This window comes from Lactuca virosa, chromosome 8 (assembly GCF_052849685.1).
Source record: "Lactuca virosa cultivar CGN04683 chromosome 8, Lactuca_virosa_CGN04683_v6, whole genome shotgun sequence".
NCBI lineage: Eukaryota > Viridiplantae > Streptophyta > Magnoliopsida > Asterales > Asteraceae > Lactuca > Lactuca virosa.
This window is the reverse complement of record NC_136433.1, coordinates 123,902,607-123,916,293: the sequence shown is the minus strand read 5'-3', so window position 1 is coordinate 123,916,293 and position 13,687 is coordinate 123,902,607. Positions and strand designations below refer to the sequence as shown.

Here is a 13,687-nt window from a genome sequence, read left to right as displayed (position 1 = left end):
CCCAACACCAAAACACTGCACCATGACTACTAGCTTTCATGAACTTCTTCCACAGAAGAACAACAATAGCAATACTGAGTTCCATTGTTTCCCATGTGAACCGACGGTCATCCGCCAATTTCTGAGTTGTTGATTGGTGGTGATGGTTTTGCTATTGGAGTACCACCGCCGATACTGGAGGAGGAGCAACTGTCGATGGTGGCAGCGCATTCATCAGAGCAAAAGAGAGTTAAGGGCTAGATTTTAACTTCCCCCACGTTCTTCTCCCATATCAATTTCTACTGCTTGACCTGATATCGTTTCTATGAATGGAAGAGAGTGGGGGTGAGGGTTTTTCATTTTATCTATTCAATTTTGATCTTATTTTCTGAATTGCAGGTATGTTAGAGCTGCTCGATTCTGTGGATTCAGAAAAAGGAGAAGATAAAGGGAAACCCATCAGCGAAGTACATCTTCGACTTGTAGCAATATTTCCTTCTGGGTTTACCGGTAACTGTCCCTGAGGATGAAGATGATTTAGTATGTATATGTGTGTTTTTGTTTGCTTCTCACAGGGTTTTCTTTTCTACATAGCAACCATCGATTTTTAGGAATCAGTCGATTCTCACAGGAAATCAGTTCATGAAAGAAGAAAGCTCAAACGATGGAAAATATTGAATCGATTCATGGCAGCTAAATGGATTCTACATATCGGCGATGTGAGAGAGAGAGTGAGAGAGAGAGAGGTAGGACCTTGAATATTAACTTTTTATTTATTTATTTATATATTTTAAAAAAAGTAATACAAAACCTCAAAAATGGTCCCTGTAATAGTGAAAAGACAGAAATGTCCTTCACTTAACGGTCAAAAGCTAACGGAGTTAGCGAAAAGGACCATTTGTTAAAAGTTTTGAAACCACAGGGACCATCTGTGAGGTTTTTTGAACTTAGGGACTAAACTTGATATTTTCGGAAACCACAGGGACCATTTTTGAAGTTTTGTCTTATTTATATTTAGTAGGTGAAAATATTGTTTTGTAGTTCAAAAACAACACTCCGACTCACATACATTTATGTTAACAATTTTATTGCTTGCATCACATTCACAGGTTTAATTACAATTGAATCAACTTCATCTTCATTATTGATTTGATTATTTCTTCTTTCAATTCGGTTGAATTTGTTCTATTTAAAGAGCCAAGTTTCTTTAATAAAGTGCCCGTTTAACTAAATATAACCAAGCTTTAAAGTTAGGGTAACCCAAATTTGAATACTTATGAGTGTTTTACCGTGTAACAAAATTGATTACTAAAAGTAAATATGAAATTAGTTCATTTTATAGATTGTATGCTCAACTTTTTTTGCTGCATGTTTTGTGTAAAAGGATTTATGGTCAGATTAACCAACATAAATAACCAAATCAACAAAAGAAGAAATGGCAATTGATAATTAAGAAGAATATACGTATTATAGTTTGAACGGCGGAAAATACAATAAATTAAAATGAGCAGAAAGTATTGTTGGAAAAATAATTGGTGAATTGAAACTAATCACCAAAGTTGAGGGGTTGAATGGTGTATAATCGAAACATGATGTTCAATTTTCGGTAACAACTCATAATTAAAAACGATATTAAATATAATGTCGGTTACGAATTGTGTTTTAATGACAATTTAACTGTTTGTTGGTTATGGTTTGTGTTGTAAATCAAACTAATGGACGCGCAAGAAAACCGACAAATAATATTGAGAATTGTATTTTAATTAGTTGCGAATAATAGATCCAATTATCATTAATATGTTTACCAAGTTTCGTCTAAAAATCAAATTAATCCTTCTCGATTAGATCTGATTAGAAGAAAAGGTAGAAGGAGAGTGTCATGTTATTTGACGAAATTAAAACAAGACAATAATGTAAAACCGACATGTTGACGTGTTAGGCGTGTCAAACCCAACAAATAATAGGGGTACAACAGACTCCAAATACGCTGCTTTAATGCACTAAAAAGGTAGTACAAGGCAAGCAGGGTCGAACCACAGAGACACGGGATAAAAGTCTATACCTCTTTACGCAAGGTACCTTGGTCACAAAGGGGGTTTGTTTGCAAAAGTCAAATAATGAAAATAACAATCAACTTTGAAACATGCAGAAAATGAAATAGATTTGTAAACAAGTTGTAAAAGTGCTTCCAGTTCTACTTCTCAATGTTGTTGTTCAACTTGATTATGACTTGATGTAATTCAAGATTGCTATTCTAAGTTGGTACTGAAAGATATTAACACGCTCTAACACCTCTCGCTTGCCAAATTATCTAACCAAAACACGCTCTTTGACTAGACCTAGCTTTACTAATTCAACCTAAACACGCTCTTAGATTGTATTGAAAAACTGCATTGAGTTTTATACAAGCTTCCCAACAATGTTCATTTCTTCTCATACGCTCGGAAGTGTGAAAACATGTGATATATGTGTTACAATAAGAAAACTTATTGCTTGTTACTAATTATTAACTTAATAGAACGATTAGGTGCCCTAAAAGTTAATTAACTGCACAAAAATTCAATTCATGAAAGTGGCCAATCAAACACAAATCAAATTTAAGGGTTCTAGTTTAAACAAAAACATAATCACTAGAATAGAATCACAAATCAAACATCAAATCATATGCTTCAAGTCAAGCAATCAACATGTTTTGAACAAGAACTAGAAACTAGGGTTTCTTAGCCACACATGACTAAGAACAAATCACAAGAACAAAAGATGGAAATAATGTGTGATTACAACTTACAAAATGCTAGAAATAATGTTTCCAAACGATTATTGATCAATCCCTTGCAATAACCTTCGAATTCCTTTCTCAAAATATGCTCTGATATGTTGTGTGTGTCCCCAAATGACCCAATTTCCCGTACTATGAAAAATAGAAAAACTGCCAAAAGTTAGTTTTCTTGGGTCGAACACGACCCGTGTTCAACATAGGGAAAAAAGGACACGGCCCGTGTTCAGCTTGGTCAACAACTTTCCTTTTGGTCAACACGGCCCATGTTGATTTTGCAGTGTAAATTCAACACGGCCCGTGTACCCTTTTGACTCCGACTCCCAACTTTATTTTTTCAACTTTTTCGTTCTTCGCCCGATCATCCCGAAATCTTTACCAATGCTTCCCGGCACCTCCCAAAGCGCATTCCAAGCTCCGGTTTACCTGAAAAAGACATGAAAGTGTGCAAATAAGGTTGTTCTAGAGACTAACATGAATATGATGAAAAAAAAGAAAAAGGAAGAACAATTATGCTAAATAGATGCATGAAATGGTACTAAAAGGTGTGCAAAAAGGTGCACAAAATGCACCTAACAAATCTCCCCAAGCTTAGACCTTTCTTGTCCTCAAGGAAGAACAAGAATCAGACGAAACAGGACGATTTCTAGATGACAAAAAGGAACATAGAACAAAAAGGGACAGAAAGATCCTAAAGGCTAGGAATGAATGCATGCAATGAAAACCATGAGAAAGAAACATATGTATAAAGGATACTTAAGGACAAAAATGAACCAAAGAAAAATTTAAGAACACAAGTAATCTTTTTTTATTTATTTTTATAAATATGGACATATACGATCAGACCTTACATCAGTGGGGCTCCAATCATTAATACCTAAGCGACCATCCTGCTACCTTCCACATATCACAGACTCCCAAAGTGAGGAATACCCTAAACGGTGTAACCTAATAATCCAACCATAGTTTTATTTAAACTTCATACCTTAATTAGCTTTATGGGCGAAAATAACACAGTCTGGATCTCATGTCTTTAAGACTAGATGGCCAAGAATCAGAATCGACGCATCCTTAAGAACCCGTCACAGCGAATCAGCTTTCGCTGAAACAGTGAGCCCACCCGAAGGGGCCCAGCTCCTATGCTTTCACTTTTTCGAGAGCCACAAGTATCATATCACACAGTTCTTCATTCGCCAGATTTGACTTGGAGGCGGCTTTTGATTTTGATTGAACTTGGATTTGTATCTTCATTTTGAGCTTTGAATTCTTAAATCAACTTTTGACTTTCTGAAAGTTTCTTCGTTTTGGCACTTGAAATTCTGATTGGGGTACTGGATGTGACAGTTGTACCCTTTCTTCTTTCTTGACTGTGTGGATCTGATACTTAAGCTCTCTGTTACCGCGAGGGTAACGCGTGTCAACAAATAGGTCCGTGTTTTGTGGGTCCAGAGTTGTCGATAAAGATTCTTTTTAAACATTCAGAAGCAAATCATCCTAAAGCTGTTATTACCGCCCACAAAAACGTTTCAGTATTCCATTTTTTATTATTATCTTAGGCTGGGGTCTCGAATTACGGTGTTTGGGTCCCCTAGTTATGATAGCTGATTCTACACTTCCGGCAACTATCCGGTCACTTCAGTATTTTTTTCATTTGAGTTCTCGATTTCCCACTTCATGGAGCTATTGTATGTAAAGAGTGTCATCATCTCGTATAAAGTTTTTTTTTTCAAAAAACAATGCATGCATGAATATGGATGTGAACATGAAAATGCACCTAATGTATATATTTTTTTTTAAAAAAAAACAATGCATGCATGAATATGGATGTGAACATGAAAATGCACCTAATGTACAACTCTACCCCTCCCCAAGCTTAAATATAAGCATCGTCCCCGATGCTTGGAGAGGGCGGAACAACCTATTGCGGAGGAGGAGGAGGATAGTAGCTGGGATTTCGGGTCCAAGCCCAAAAGTCCTCCTCATGTTTGCGCTGACGCTCTTGATCTTGAGCGTATTGAGCGGTGAAGGCGGAAAAACTTTGGGTTAGGTTCGTGACATCTTGATGGTAAGTGTCGAGGCGGGTATGGATCGATTGGAATTGATCCAAATATTGCTGGTGATATGATGGGTATCCAGCATGATGAGATGAGGTAGCACCACCCATGGGAGGGGAGTTTTGTGGTGCCGCCCCGTCACTCTCCTCATCTTCCTCCTCTTACTCTTCGGAGAAGGTTCCGGGGAAGAGATATGGCTTGATTTTCCAGTCGGCGAAATTGTTAGGACGTCTGAGGGCAAGGATGTCCTTGTTCTCCAGGGTGATGAGGAGCCTTGGATTGTGGTTTTGACCCACGGTCCAATTATGGTTCCCCTCCTCCTCTCGAAACATTCTCATAGACTCAAGAACTTCGGTGGTCAGGTAGGTCTCACCAGGCAGGGGTTGGTGAGTTCAGGGGTATGGGGCCCGGACTGGAGCACTTTTGGCCAATAAACTGACAATGCCACCACAAGATATTTTGTCAGACCGTGATGTGCTGAGGCGGGTGAGTTTGTTACAAAGGAATGAGCCATAGTGAGGAATGAGATTATCGTCCGGGTGGGCCAGTGCATAGAGTATTTTGAGCTCAAGGGCGCTAATGGTGCTTCTTTCTTCTCTAGGGAAGACAAGTGAAGCAACGATCCTATGGGCCACTTTCATCACAGGGTGGATGAGAGATGAGGCCTTAGCAGAACTTGAGACATAGGGAAGTTGACGCGTAAGGTCGGTCCACCACGTAAGATCATTGTATCCTGGGATTGGGTCATTGGGGCCAAAGGTGTGTTATGTGGGGGCCCCAACTATGGCATTGATTTGGTCTAAGGACAAGGCATGATCTTGGTTCATAAGCCGGAAGCTTAGGACACCGTGGTCCAAATCAAATGAAGATAAGAACTCGGCAGTTGGAACTTTATAGCTGAGTTCGTGGACCTTTAACAACCCCTGCCATCCAATGTTCCAGAACAGTGTGTGGACTTGGTTGTAGATGTGCAACTCACGGAGAGATGACACATGCACGAATTGTTGGGTGGTGTGCGCGTGTTGGAGAAAGGCCTCAAGTTTGGCGGCTTGAATTAGGCCACGACAAACCACACCACAATGTGCCGGATTGGGTGGAGATGAAGGTGGGGGTGACGGGGACCTGGGCGGCGGTGATGGGGACCTACGACGGCGGGCCGACGATTTGGTGTGTCGAGGTCGTTTAGAACTCTCACCTTCCATATGCAAAATTTGGGGGTAAAGTCAAAAAGTCAACTGGTCAACGGGTCAAAAAGTCAACTGTTGACGGGTCCAGTCAACACGAATTTGACCACCAAAATTTCGCGGGAAATTCGGTTCTTGGTGATTTCTAAGTGATTGTCAAGTCCAATATGACCAAAATGAGTGCAATTTGACCTTACAAACACAAAATCCACAAGTGAAGAGTTGGAAAGATTTTACCGAATCGTTAGTGGAAATGCGTTGTTGTTGATGAGAAAGACCTTCTTCAACCTCCCCAAGCTTGCCTACATGAAGATTTAAGCACAAAAACACCAAAATTCTTAGAAAATTTCGGACCTAGGGTTTGTCAAAAACCCCCCAAATCCACCATGAAAGTGTAAGAAGATGGTGTATTAGATGTAGGAGATGAAGTGGGGAAGATGAAAATCAAACCTCTTTGAAGATTTAAGCCCAAATCGTGAAGAATCAAGGGATTTTTGATGAAAATCGGACCTTGGGGTTTTCTTGGGAGAGAGAGGCTGTTTTGGAATGAATGTGTGGAAGAATGAGGCAAAAATCCCGATTTTTAGCATTAAACCCCACAGGCTCTGCTGCGCGAACACGGCCCGTGTTCCCACAGGCCAAATTAACACGGCCGTGTTGGGGTCAGGATGCATGCGATATGCATGAACACGACCCGTGTTCATTATAAGCCAAGAGGAACACGGGCCGTGTACTCCTCTGACTCCGGAATTGTTTGCTCTTTGATGAACACGACCCGTGTTCATTATAAGGCAAAAGGAACACAGGCCGTGTACCCTTCTGATTGTCACTTCCACTTTTTGAACCAAAAAATTTCCCTCTCATTCAAATGAAATGTTTTTGCATCCCAAGGTCCGTTTGGTGATTTTAAATCATGTTTAAATGCATTTGGAGCATTGAAAACCAAAAACTCAAAGAAATGGAAATTGTTTTTTAAAGAAAAGACAGAAATACCCCCGGGTTGCCTCCTGGTAAGCTGCCCTTGTTTTAAGTCGTTGGCTCGACTTTGCCCTTTAGATTCACTCAATGTAGTTCGGGCGTTCCAAGCTATCAACCTCCATGTCTTTCTCTTGGAAACCTTCATAGAAAACCTTTAACCTGTGACCATTAACTTTGAACACTTTTCCAGTTTTGTTACTCTTAATCTCAACTGCACCATGATCAAATACATTAGTAACAATGAACGGACCTACCCACCGGGACCGTAACTTACCGGAAAACCATTTAAGTCGAGAGTCATAGAGTAATACTTTTTGACCAATCTCAAAGGTCTTACGGGAGAGGTACTTATCATGGAATGCTTTGGTCTTATCTTTGTAGATGCGTGAACTCTCGAATGCTTCATTTCTTATTTCCTCCAACTCTTGAATCTCTAGCTTTCGGTGAACACCCGCTTCATCAATCTTCATGTTTAGCTTTTTGATAGCCCAGAAAGCTTTGTGTTCCAGTTCAACAGGGAGGTGACAAGCTTTGCCAAACACGACTCTGTAAGGTGACATCCCAATTGGAGTTTTATATGCAGTGCGGTATGCCCAAAGAGCATCATCTAATCTCAAACTCCAATCTTTGCGGTTTGTGTTCATTGTTTTCTCAAGTATGGACTTGATTTCTCTGTTTGACACTTCAGCTTGTCCATTTGTTTGCGGGTGCTAATGTAACATCCGGATTCCCAGGTATCTTATTTTAAGTAATTTATATTGAATTTTAGAGAGGGACTCGGCGAGTAGGCGCCCAGACTCGCCGAGTGGGATCGCGCATGCTTTGGTCTGATTTAATGAAGGACTCGGCGAGTCCATTCGTGGACTCGGCGAGTCCACGCTGTTTAATGAAACCCTAATTTCTCGGGTTTGGGACCTATTTAAGGACCCTTATAGCCACCATTTGCGGCTACCAGACCCTTGAGAGAAACCCTAATAGTGCTTGAGCGTTTGAGAGAGAGAGAAGAAGCCATTATTGGACCTTTGTGGGTTGGTTTTGCAAGAAGAAGTTGATTCCAGCTTAGAGGAGGCCAAGGAGGTTGCACATCTGTGGTTTTCAAGCAAAGGGCATCATCTTTGAGGTAGCATATCGATTCTCTTTCTGTTTTGTTAAAGAATCCATGGATCTAGGGTTTTCTATACCCTTTATTGGGATGATTTGTTGGAGATATGGTCCCTTATCATGTTTAGGCTTCAGATCTGGACCCATAGTGGTCCAGAGAACCTTATCCATCTTGCTTTATGATGAGATATGAAAGAAATGGACTTAGGATGTTGTATTTGGGGCTAAATCATCAAGTAGACTCATTTGGACGTTGCATGAGTATCAAGTTCGAACCTTTACGTGTTTATTGAGCTTGGGAAGGTTAGATCTATGGATTAGAGGAACAGATCTAACCTCAGGAAGTCATTTGAGTGAGAGCATGGAATGAACTCGCCGAGTCCATGAGCAGACTCGACGAGTCGAGTCGGGTTGCCCCGCGACTCGCGACCTGTGACGACCCGTGGAGTATAGGGTTGACTCAGCAAGTCAAGAGAGGACCAGGGGCGAAGAAAGCAGGCGTGTACTCGCCGAGTCACTCTAGTGCGCTCGGCGAGTCGGGTCAAAGTTGACCGATGACTTTCGTTGACTTTAGGGTTCTGGTCAAGACTGATTCAGGAGAGTTCAGGGAAGGGTAGAATGGCCTTCTACCCAGTCTGTAGAGATGAGATCATGAGAGAGTATTGATCGGGAATGTTATTTGAATAATAGGAGGAGGCTAAGTCGGGACGTTGAGCACGAGAGGTTATCCGACTTCATTGAGGTGAGTCTTCTCACTATACTGTACCTGGAAGGGTACCTATGTGTGACCGGAAGGTCTTGTATGCTATGATGTATGTGCTATATGCGGTTATGTGATATGTATGTGTTATGTATGCTATGAATGATAAGGACCGGAAGGTCAAGATGATATGTATGTATGTGCTATGTATGTTACGTATGGTAAGGACCGGAAGGTCGAGATGATATGGACCGAAAGGTCAAGAGGTTACGGACCGGAAGGTCTACCGGGATTTGGGACGGAAGTCCCCTGAGACACATGGATCGGAAGATCCTACAGAGTTGTGGCCTGGAAAGGCGTATGTGGGGTATGTGGTATTTTGGGGAACTCACTAAGCGTTTATGCTTACAGTTGTTGTGTGATGTGTTTCAGGTACTAGCGAGGATCGCGGGAAGGCGCCGGCATGATCCGTACACACTTATGGAGTTTATGATATTGAGATCTTGGGACATGTTTTGTTATGTTACAGTGGACACATTATGTTTTTATGATTATTGTGTGAATGAAAGTATGTTTTTAAATGAAAAATTGTTTTGAAAAATTACGTTGTCACAAGTTGGTATCAGAGCCTTGGTTTGAGGGATTCGGGTGCATCTTCGGATGAATCTGAACTCAAACTGAGGAATTGAGAAAGTTTTTCATAAAATAAACAATTTTTCTAAGAAAGTAAAAGAATTTGAGAAAAGCAGAAGGAAGCAGTGTGTACGATCAGCCAGCGCCTGAACGGTGATTTCCCAAAATACCCTTACATTATGTGTTATGAGATATATTATGATATGATATGCATGCTAGAGTAGGCTAGGTATTCATGTTAGGACTAGAGTGACCTGATTTGTGATGCCTTAGCCTAGGAAGGAGTTTGCTGCTATGTGATGCTTGAGAGCGAGTAGGTAGCAGTGAGGAGCTGATGAGAGGTCTACCGAAGGGTAGCCTATGACAGTGAGATATAGAGTACTTGTGATCTGGGATCCAAGGAGGAGGACTTAGGGTGAATACTGATGCGGTGTGGACGGTAGTATAGGGACCGTACTACTGAAGACACCGGAGCAGTACGCACTCTAAGTAAGAATCCATTGGGTACTAAGGAACAAGTAGGGTTGAGTATCGAGTGCGACTATGCTCGAGCGAGTCTCTGATATTTTTATGTTGTGTTACAGAGACATCATGGTTGGGACACGCCACAGACCTGAATCGAGCGGCGTGAGTGACGAGGAGCTTCGTCAGATGATCCACGATGAGGTGGCGGCGGCGATCAGGGCCGAGATTCCGGAGATGTTTGGGTCTATCAAGACCACACTGATTAAGACTTTCGATGAGCGGTAGGTCGCGGTGACTGAGGCTGCAGCTACTGCAGCTGTGGCTGCTGCCAGACCTCAGGGAGGTGACTCGTTGTTGCTTCGAGAGTTCAGCAACACGAAGCCACCAGAGTTTGATGGGACGCAGGATCCGATCGTTGCGATGAGATGGATTGCTGATATCGAGGGATGCTTCTACACGTGTTCATGTCCGGAGCATCTGAGGGTACGGTTCGCGTTGAACCAGCTTCGCTTGGGAGCGAAGGATTGGTGGAAGTTCGTGACGGCGAGCTTCACTCTTGCAGAGATTTCAGCGGTGACATGGGAGAGGTTCACCACCATGTTCAGAGATGAGTATGTTCCCCCTGTGGAGAGGGAACGGTTGGTTCAGGAGTTCTTGAACCTCAAGCAGGGTATTGATTCGGTTACTGTGGATACCAGGAAGTTTCATGAGAGGGCGGTGTTCTGCCCTGAGCAGGTGTCTTCTGAGCAGGCACGCATGAGCCGGTATTTGGGCGTTCTGAGGAGGGATATTCGGGAGTTCGTGTCGAACTCGACTTACCGGACATTTGCCGAGCTTCAGGCAAATGCCCGGAAGAGGGAGATTGAGTTGGAGACTCAGGCGAGGGAGGAGGCCGAGTCCCAGAGGATGGATCGGCGGCCGGCACAGTCTCAGCCGGCAGCCAAGCGGGTCAAGTCCGCTGATACGAGATCTGGAGGCCAGAAGGGCCGCACTTGCGGAAAGTGTGGCAAGGGACATGATGGGGTCTATCGATCGGGTGCTTGCTACAAATGTGGCAAGGAGGGGCATATCGCCAAGGATTGCCCCAAGGTATTTATGGTTTGCTTTCATTGCAACCAGACTGGCCATCGGAAGGCCGAGTGCCCGCAGTTACATCAGGGATCAGCACAGGGATCTGCCCCTGCTGCTAGGGTTACCGAGGTTCGGCCAGTGAAGGCCGAGGCACCGAAGGCTCGTGGGAGAGCTTTCCAGTTGACAGCGGAGGAGGTCCGCGCAGCGCCCGATGTTGTGGCTGGTATGTATTATTATTTATTTATTTTATGCTGAGATGAGATATTGTGCTTATATGATGATGTGCGTAGGTACTTTTCTTGTGAGTTCTGTACCTGCCTTAGTGTTATTTGACTCGGGTGTGAGTCGATCTTTTGTGTCGATAGCGTTTAGTCGGCATATCAGTAGCAGACGAGAGGCGATGAGTCGACCTCTGCGAGTTTCCATAGCTGACGAGCGAGCGGTGTATGCTACGGAGGTGATACGAGGATGTGTACTCGAGATCTTCGGTGTTGAGTGTTGGGTTATGAGCATTCTAACACTCCTAAGTGTACATGCAACCCTAAATACCTTGGATCTATGTTTTCTCTATTATACATACAATTATGAACATCCAAGGTATTATCATAATCTAGCATACAAAATAATAAATATAACAAGATAGAATACATACCTCTTTGATGTAGAATGTCTTCATGAAGCTTGAGTGCCTAGTGCCCCAAGTGTGACACCTCAAATGGTTCACACAACACCAAATACACTTGGAATAACTTGAGAGAAACTTGAACACTCCTTGAAATCGTCTAGCCCTCACACTCACACATTAGTGCCCGATTTCTTAAGCCATGGGATTCTTTTATATGGTGGCTATTAGGGTTACACCATGTAACTCATAACTTTACCCATTCCTTATGCTCCATGGATTTTAACCTCCATGGAGTATCCATGGGTCGCCCCATGGACTTAGTCCAACATAAGGAATCTTGGATCACAAGCCCACATATATAAGAATGAATGATTTACACAATCAACCCATATATTTAATTAGTCTCCTTTTGATCACTTAATTAATTCCAAATTACTTCTTGATCAATACTAATTAAATAACCTTATTAATATATATTAGAACTTATAATATATTAACCAATCTTAAGTGTTATTTCTCTCGTTATAGTCTATCCAAATGCATGATGTCATGCAACCCAAATGGACCATGCTGGGTCGGGTCAAGTCTTACCAATTATAGTTATGGACTTAAACATTAATCCAACAGTCTCCCACTTGGATAAGTCTAAAACTATTATTGCGTATGACTTCAGGAACCGATCAGCAATCGTAACTCTCAAAAGCTTATGTCGAACTCTGACCTTGTCGATGAACTCTGACCTTTGTCAATGACTTGTCCATTAGATAAGTGATCATATATTCCTCCATTCTAGATATCATATGGACTGAGACATGGATTATCAATCATTCTCTCTGTCCATTTGTTGTTTCCCGATTTCCGATTCATGATGACTGACTGATTGAACAAATCAAATCAGTCCTGGCTTGGCCAAGCACTCACATGTATCATCTTTAAATCATCAAGGGGCCCACATATATCGCTTTTATCCCGAAGGTAAAAGGAATGGATAAACTTCGACTCATATGGCTTGTTCTACTACTTGTTGAATCATACACAAAGGCACGTTTTATAACATCGAGTTACCAATGCGTTTTCGTGCAATCAATGTATAACCAACTCATAGTAACAACTCATATCTCTAGGTTTGAAGAATATAAGATATTATCGTCTCATGATCACTCGTGATAAAATCCATGAAGTGATTCAAATGAGCGCGGGTTGAATCCAATACTCAGAACTTATGAGCACTCATAAGTGTTGTAGCACCACTTTGTCCACCAACTTGGACCTCTACAAACCAACCCATGACAGTCTTGATTCATATCTACTTCCAACATATGACCGACTGTGGATGGTTTGAATAACTTAATCATTCAGGAAGAGCGACTTAGTTATTCTGGAAGTCAAAACATGCAAAGTGAAACACAAGAATAAATGAATCAAATATGGTATCAAACCCTATGAATATAAATAAACACTTTTATTTATCACCATACTGATTACTCATTATTCATTGTTTCAGTTTTATCAACTTTATACTTGAATTTAAAACAATAGTTGTCCCATGCTCCAAGCATGTACACTATGTTTTCTAAACACTAGTCATGTCATACACCAAGTATGCATACTATGTTTGTCTATGATCTTTACTTTGTAAAATAGATCAATTGAACATCACTCCAATGATCCTCTTTTCACAGTCCCAAATCCTTACTGCAAATGCAAGAATTCCAAATTCATGCCATTTACTGAAATCTGTTAGATTCTAAACTTATATGCATTGATCCTCTTAATGATTATGCACAAAGTCAGAAAGACTTGACAACAATCATTACAGAGCATTCCAACATGAAATTTATAACGCAAATAATGGAACGCATATATAGAATTTCCTTATGTTGAGCCATTCCAACATGAAATTTATATATATATCCTTGATTAAATACGATTAAAATCTCAATCTAAGCTTTTAGAGTTGAAATGAAGTATAATATCATCTCCCTTAATTATAGCAAAACAACTTTTTCAACCCCTGCAACCTCAAGAATTGAAACTTTTGTTTTCTATAATTAACATTGCTAACTTGCAACCTTTGTCATAATTATCATGCTCCCACTAACATGATGATTATTAGCATAA

At 41.3% G+C, this 13,687-nt stretch overlaps 1 protein-coding gene across 1 annotated transcript; it reads right to left on the bottom strand.

Moving 5' to 3' along the window:
- Nucleotides 1-7,051: 7,051 nt before the first annotated feature.
- On the bottom strand, nt 7,052-7,615 carry LOC145130809 (uncharacterized). The gene has a single exon (XM_079065571.1). The coding sequence runs from the start codon at nt 7,613-7,615 to the stop codon at nt 7,052-7,054; it is 564 nt and encodes a 187-aa protein (XP_078921697.1).
- Between the last annotated feature and the right edge of the window lie 6,072 nt (nt 7,616-13,687).

Bases quoted from the DNA above. Each gene is read 5' to 3' on its own strand.
- LOC145130809 (XM_079065571.1), bottom strand. From the start codon at position 7,615: ATGAACACAAACCGCAAAGATTGGAGTTTGAGATTAGATGATGCTCTT.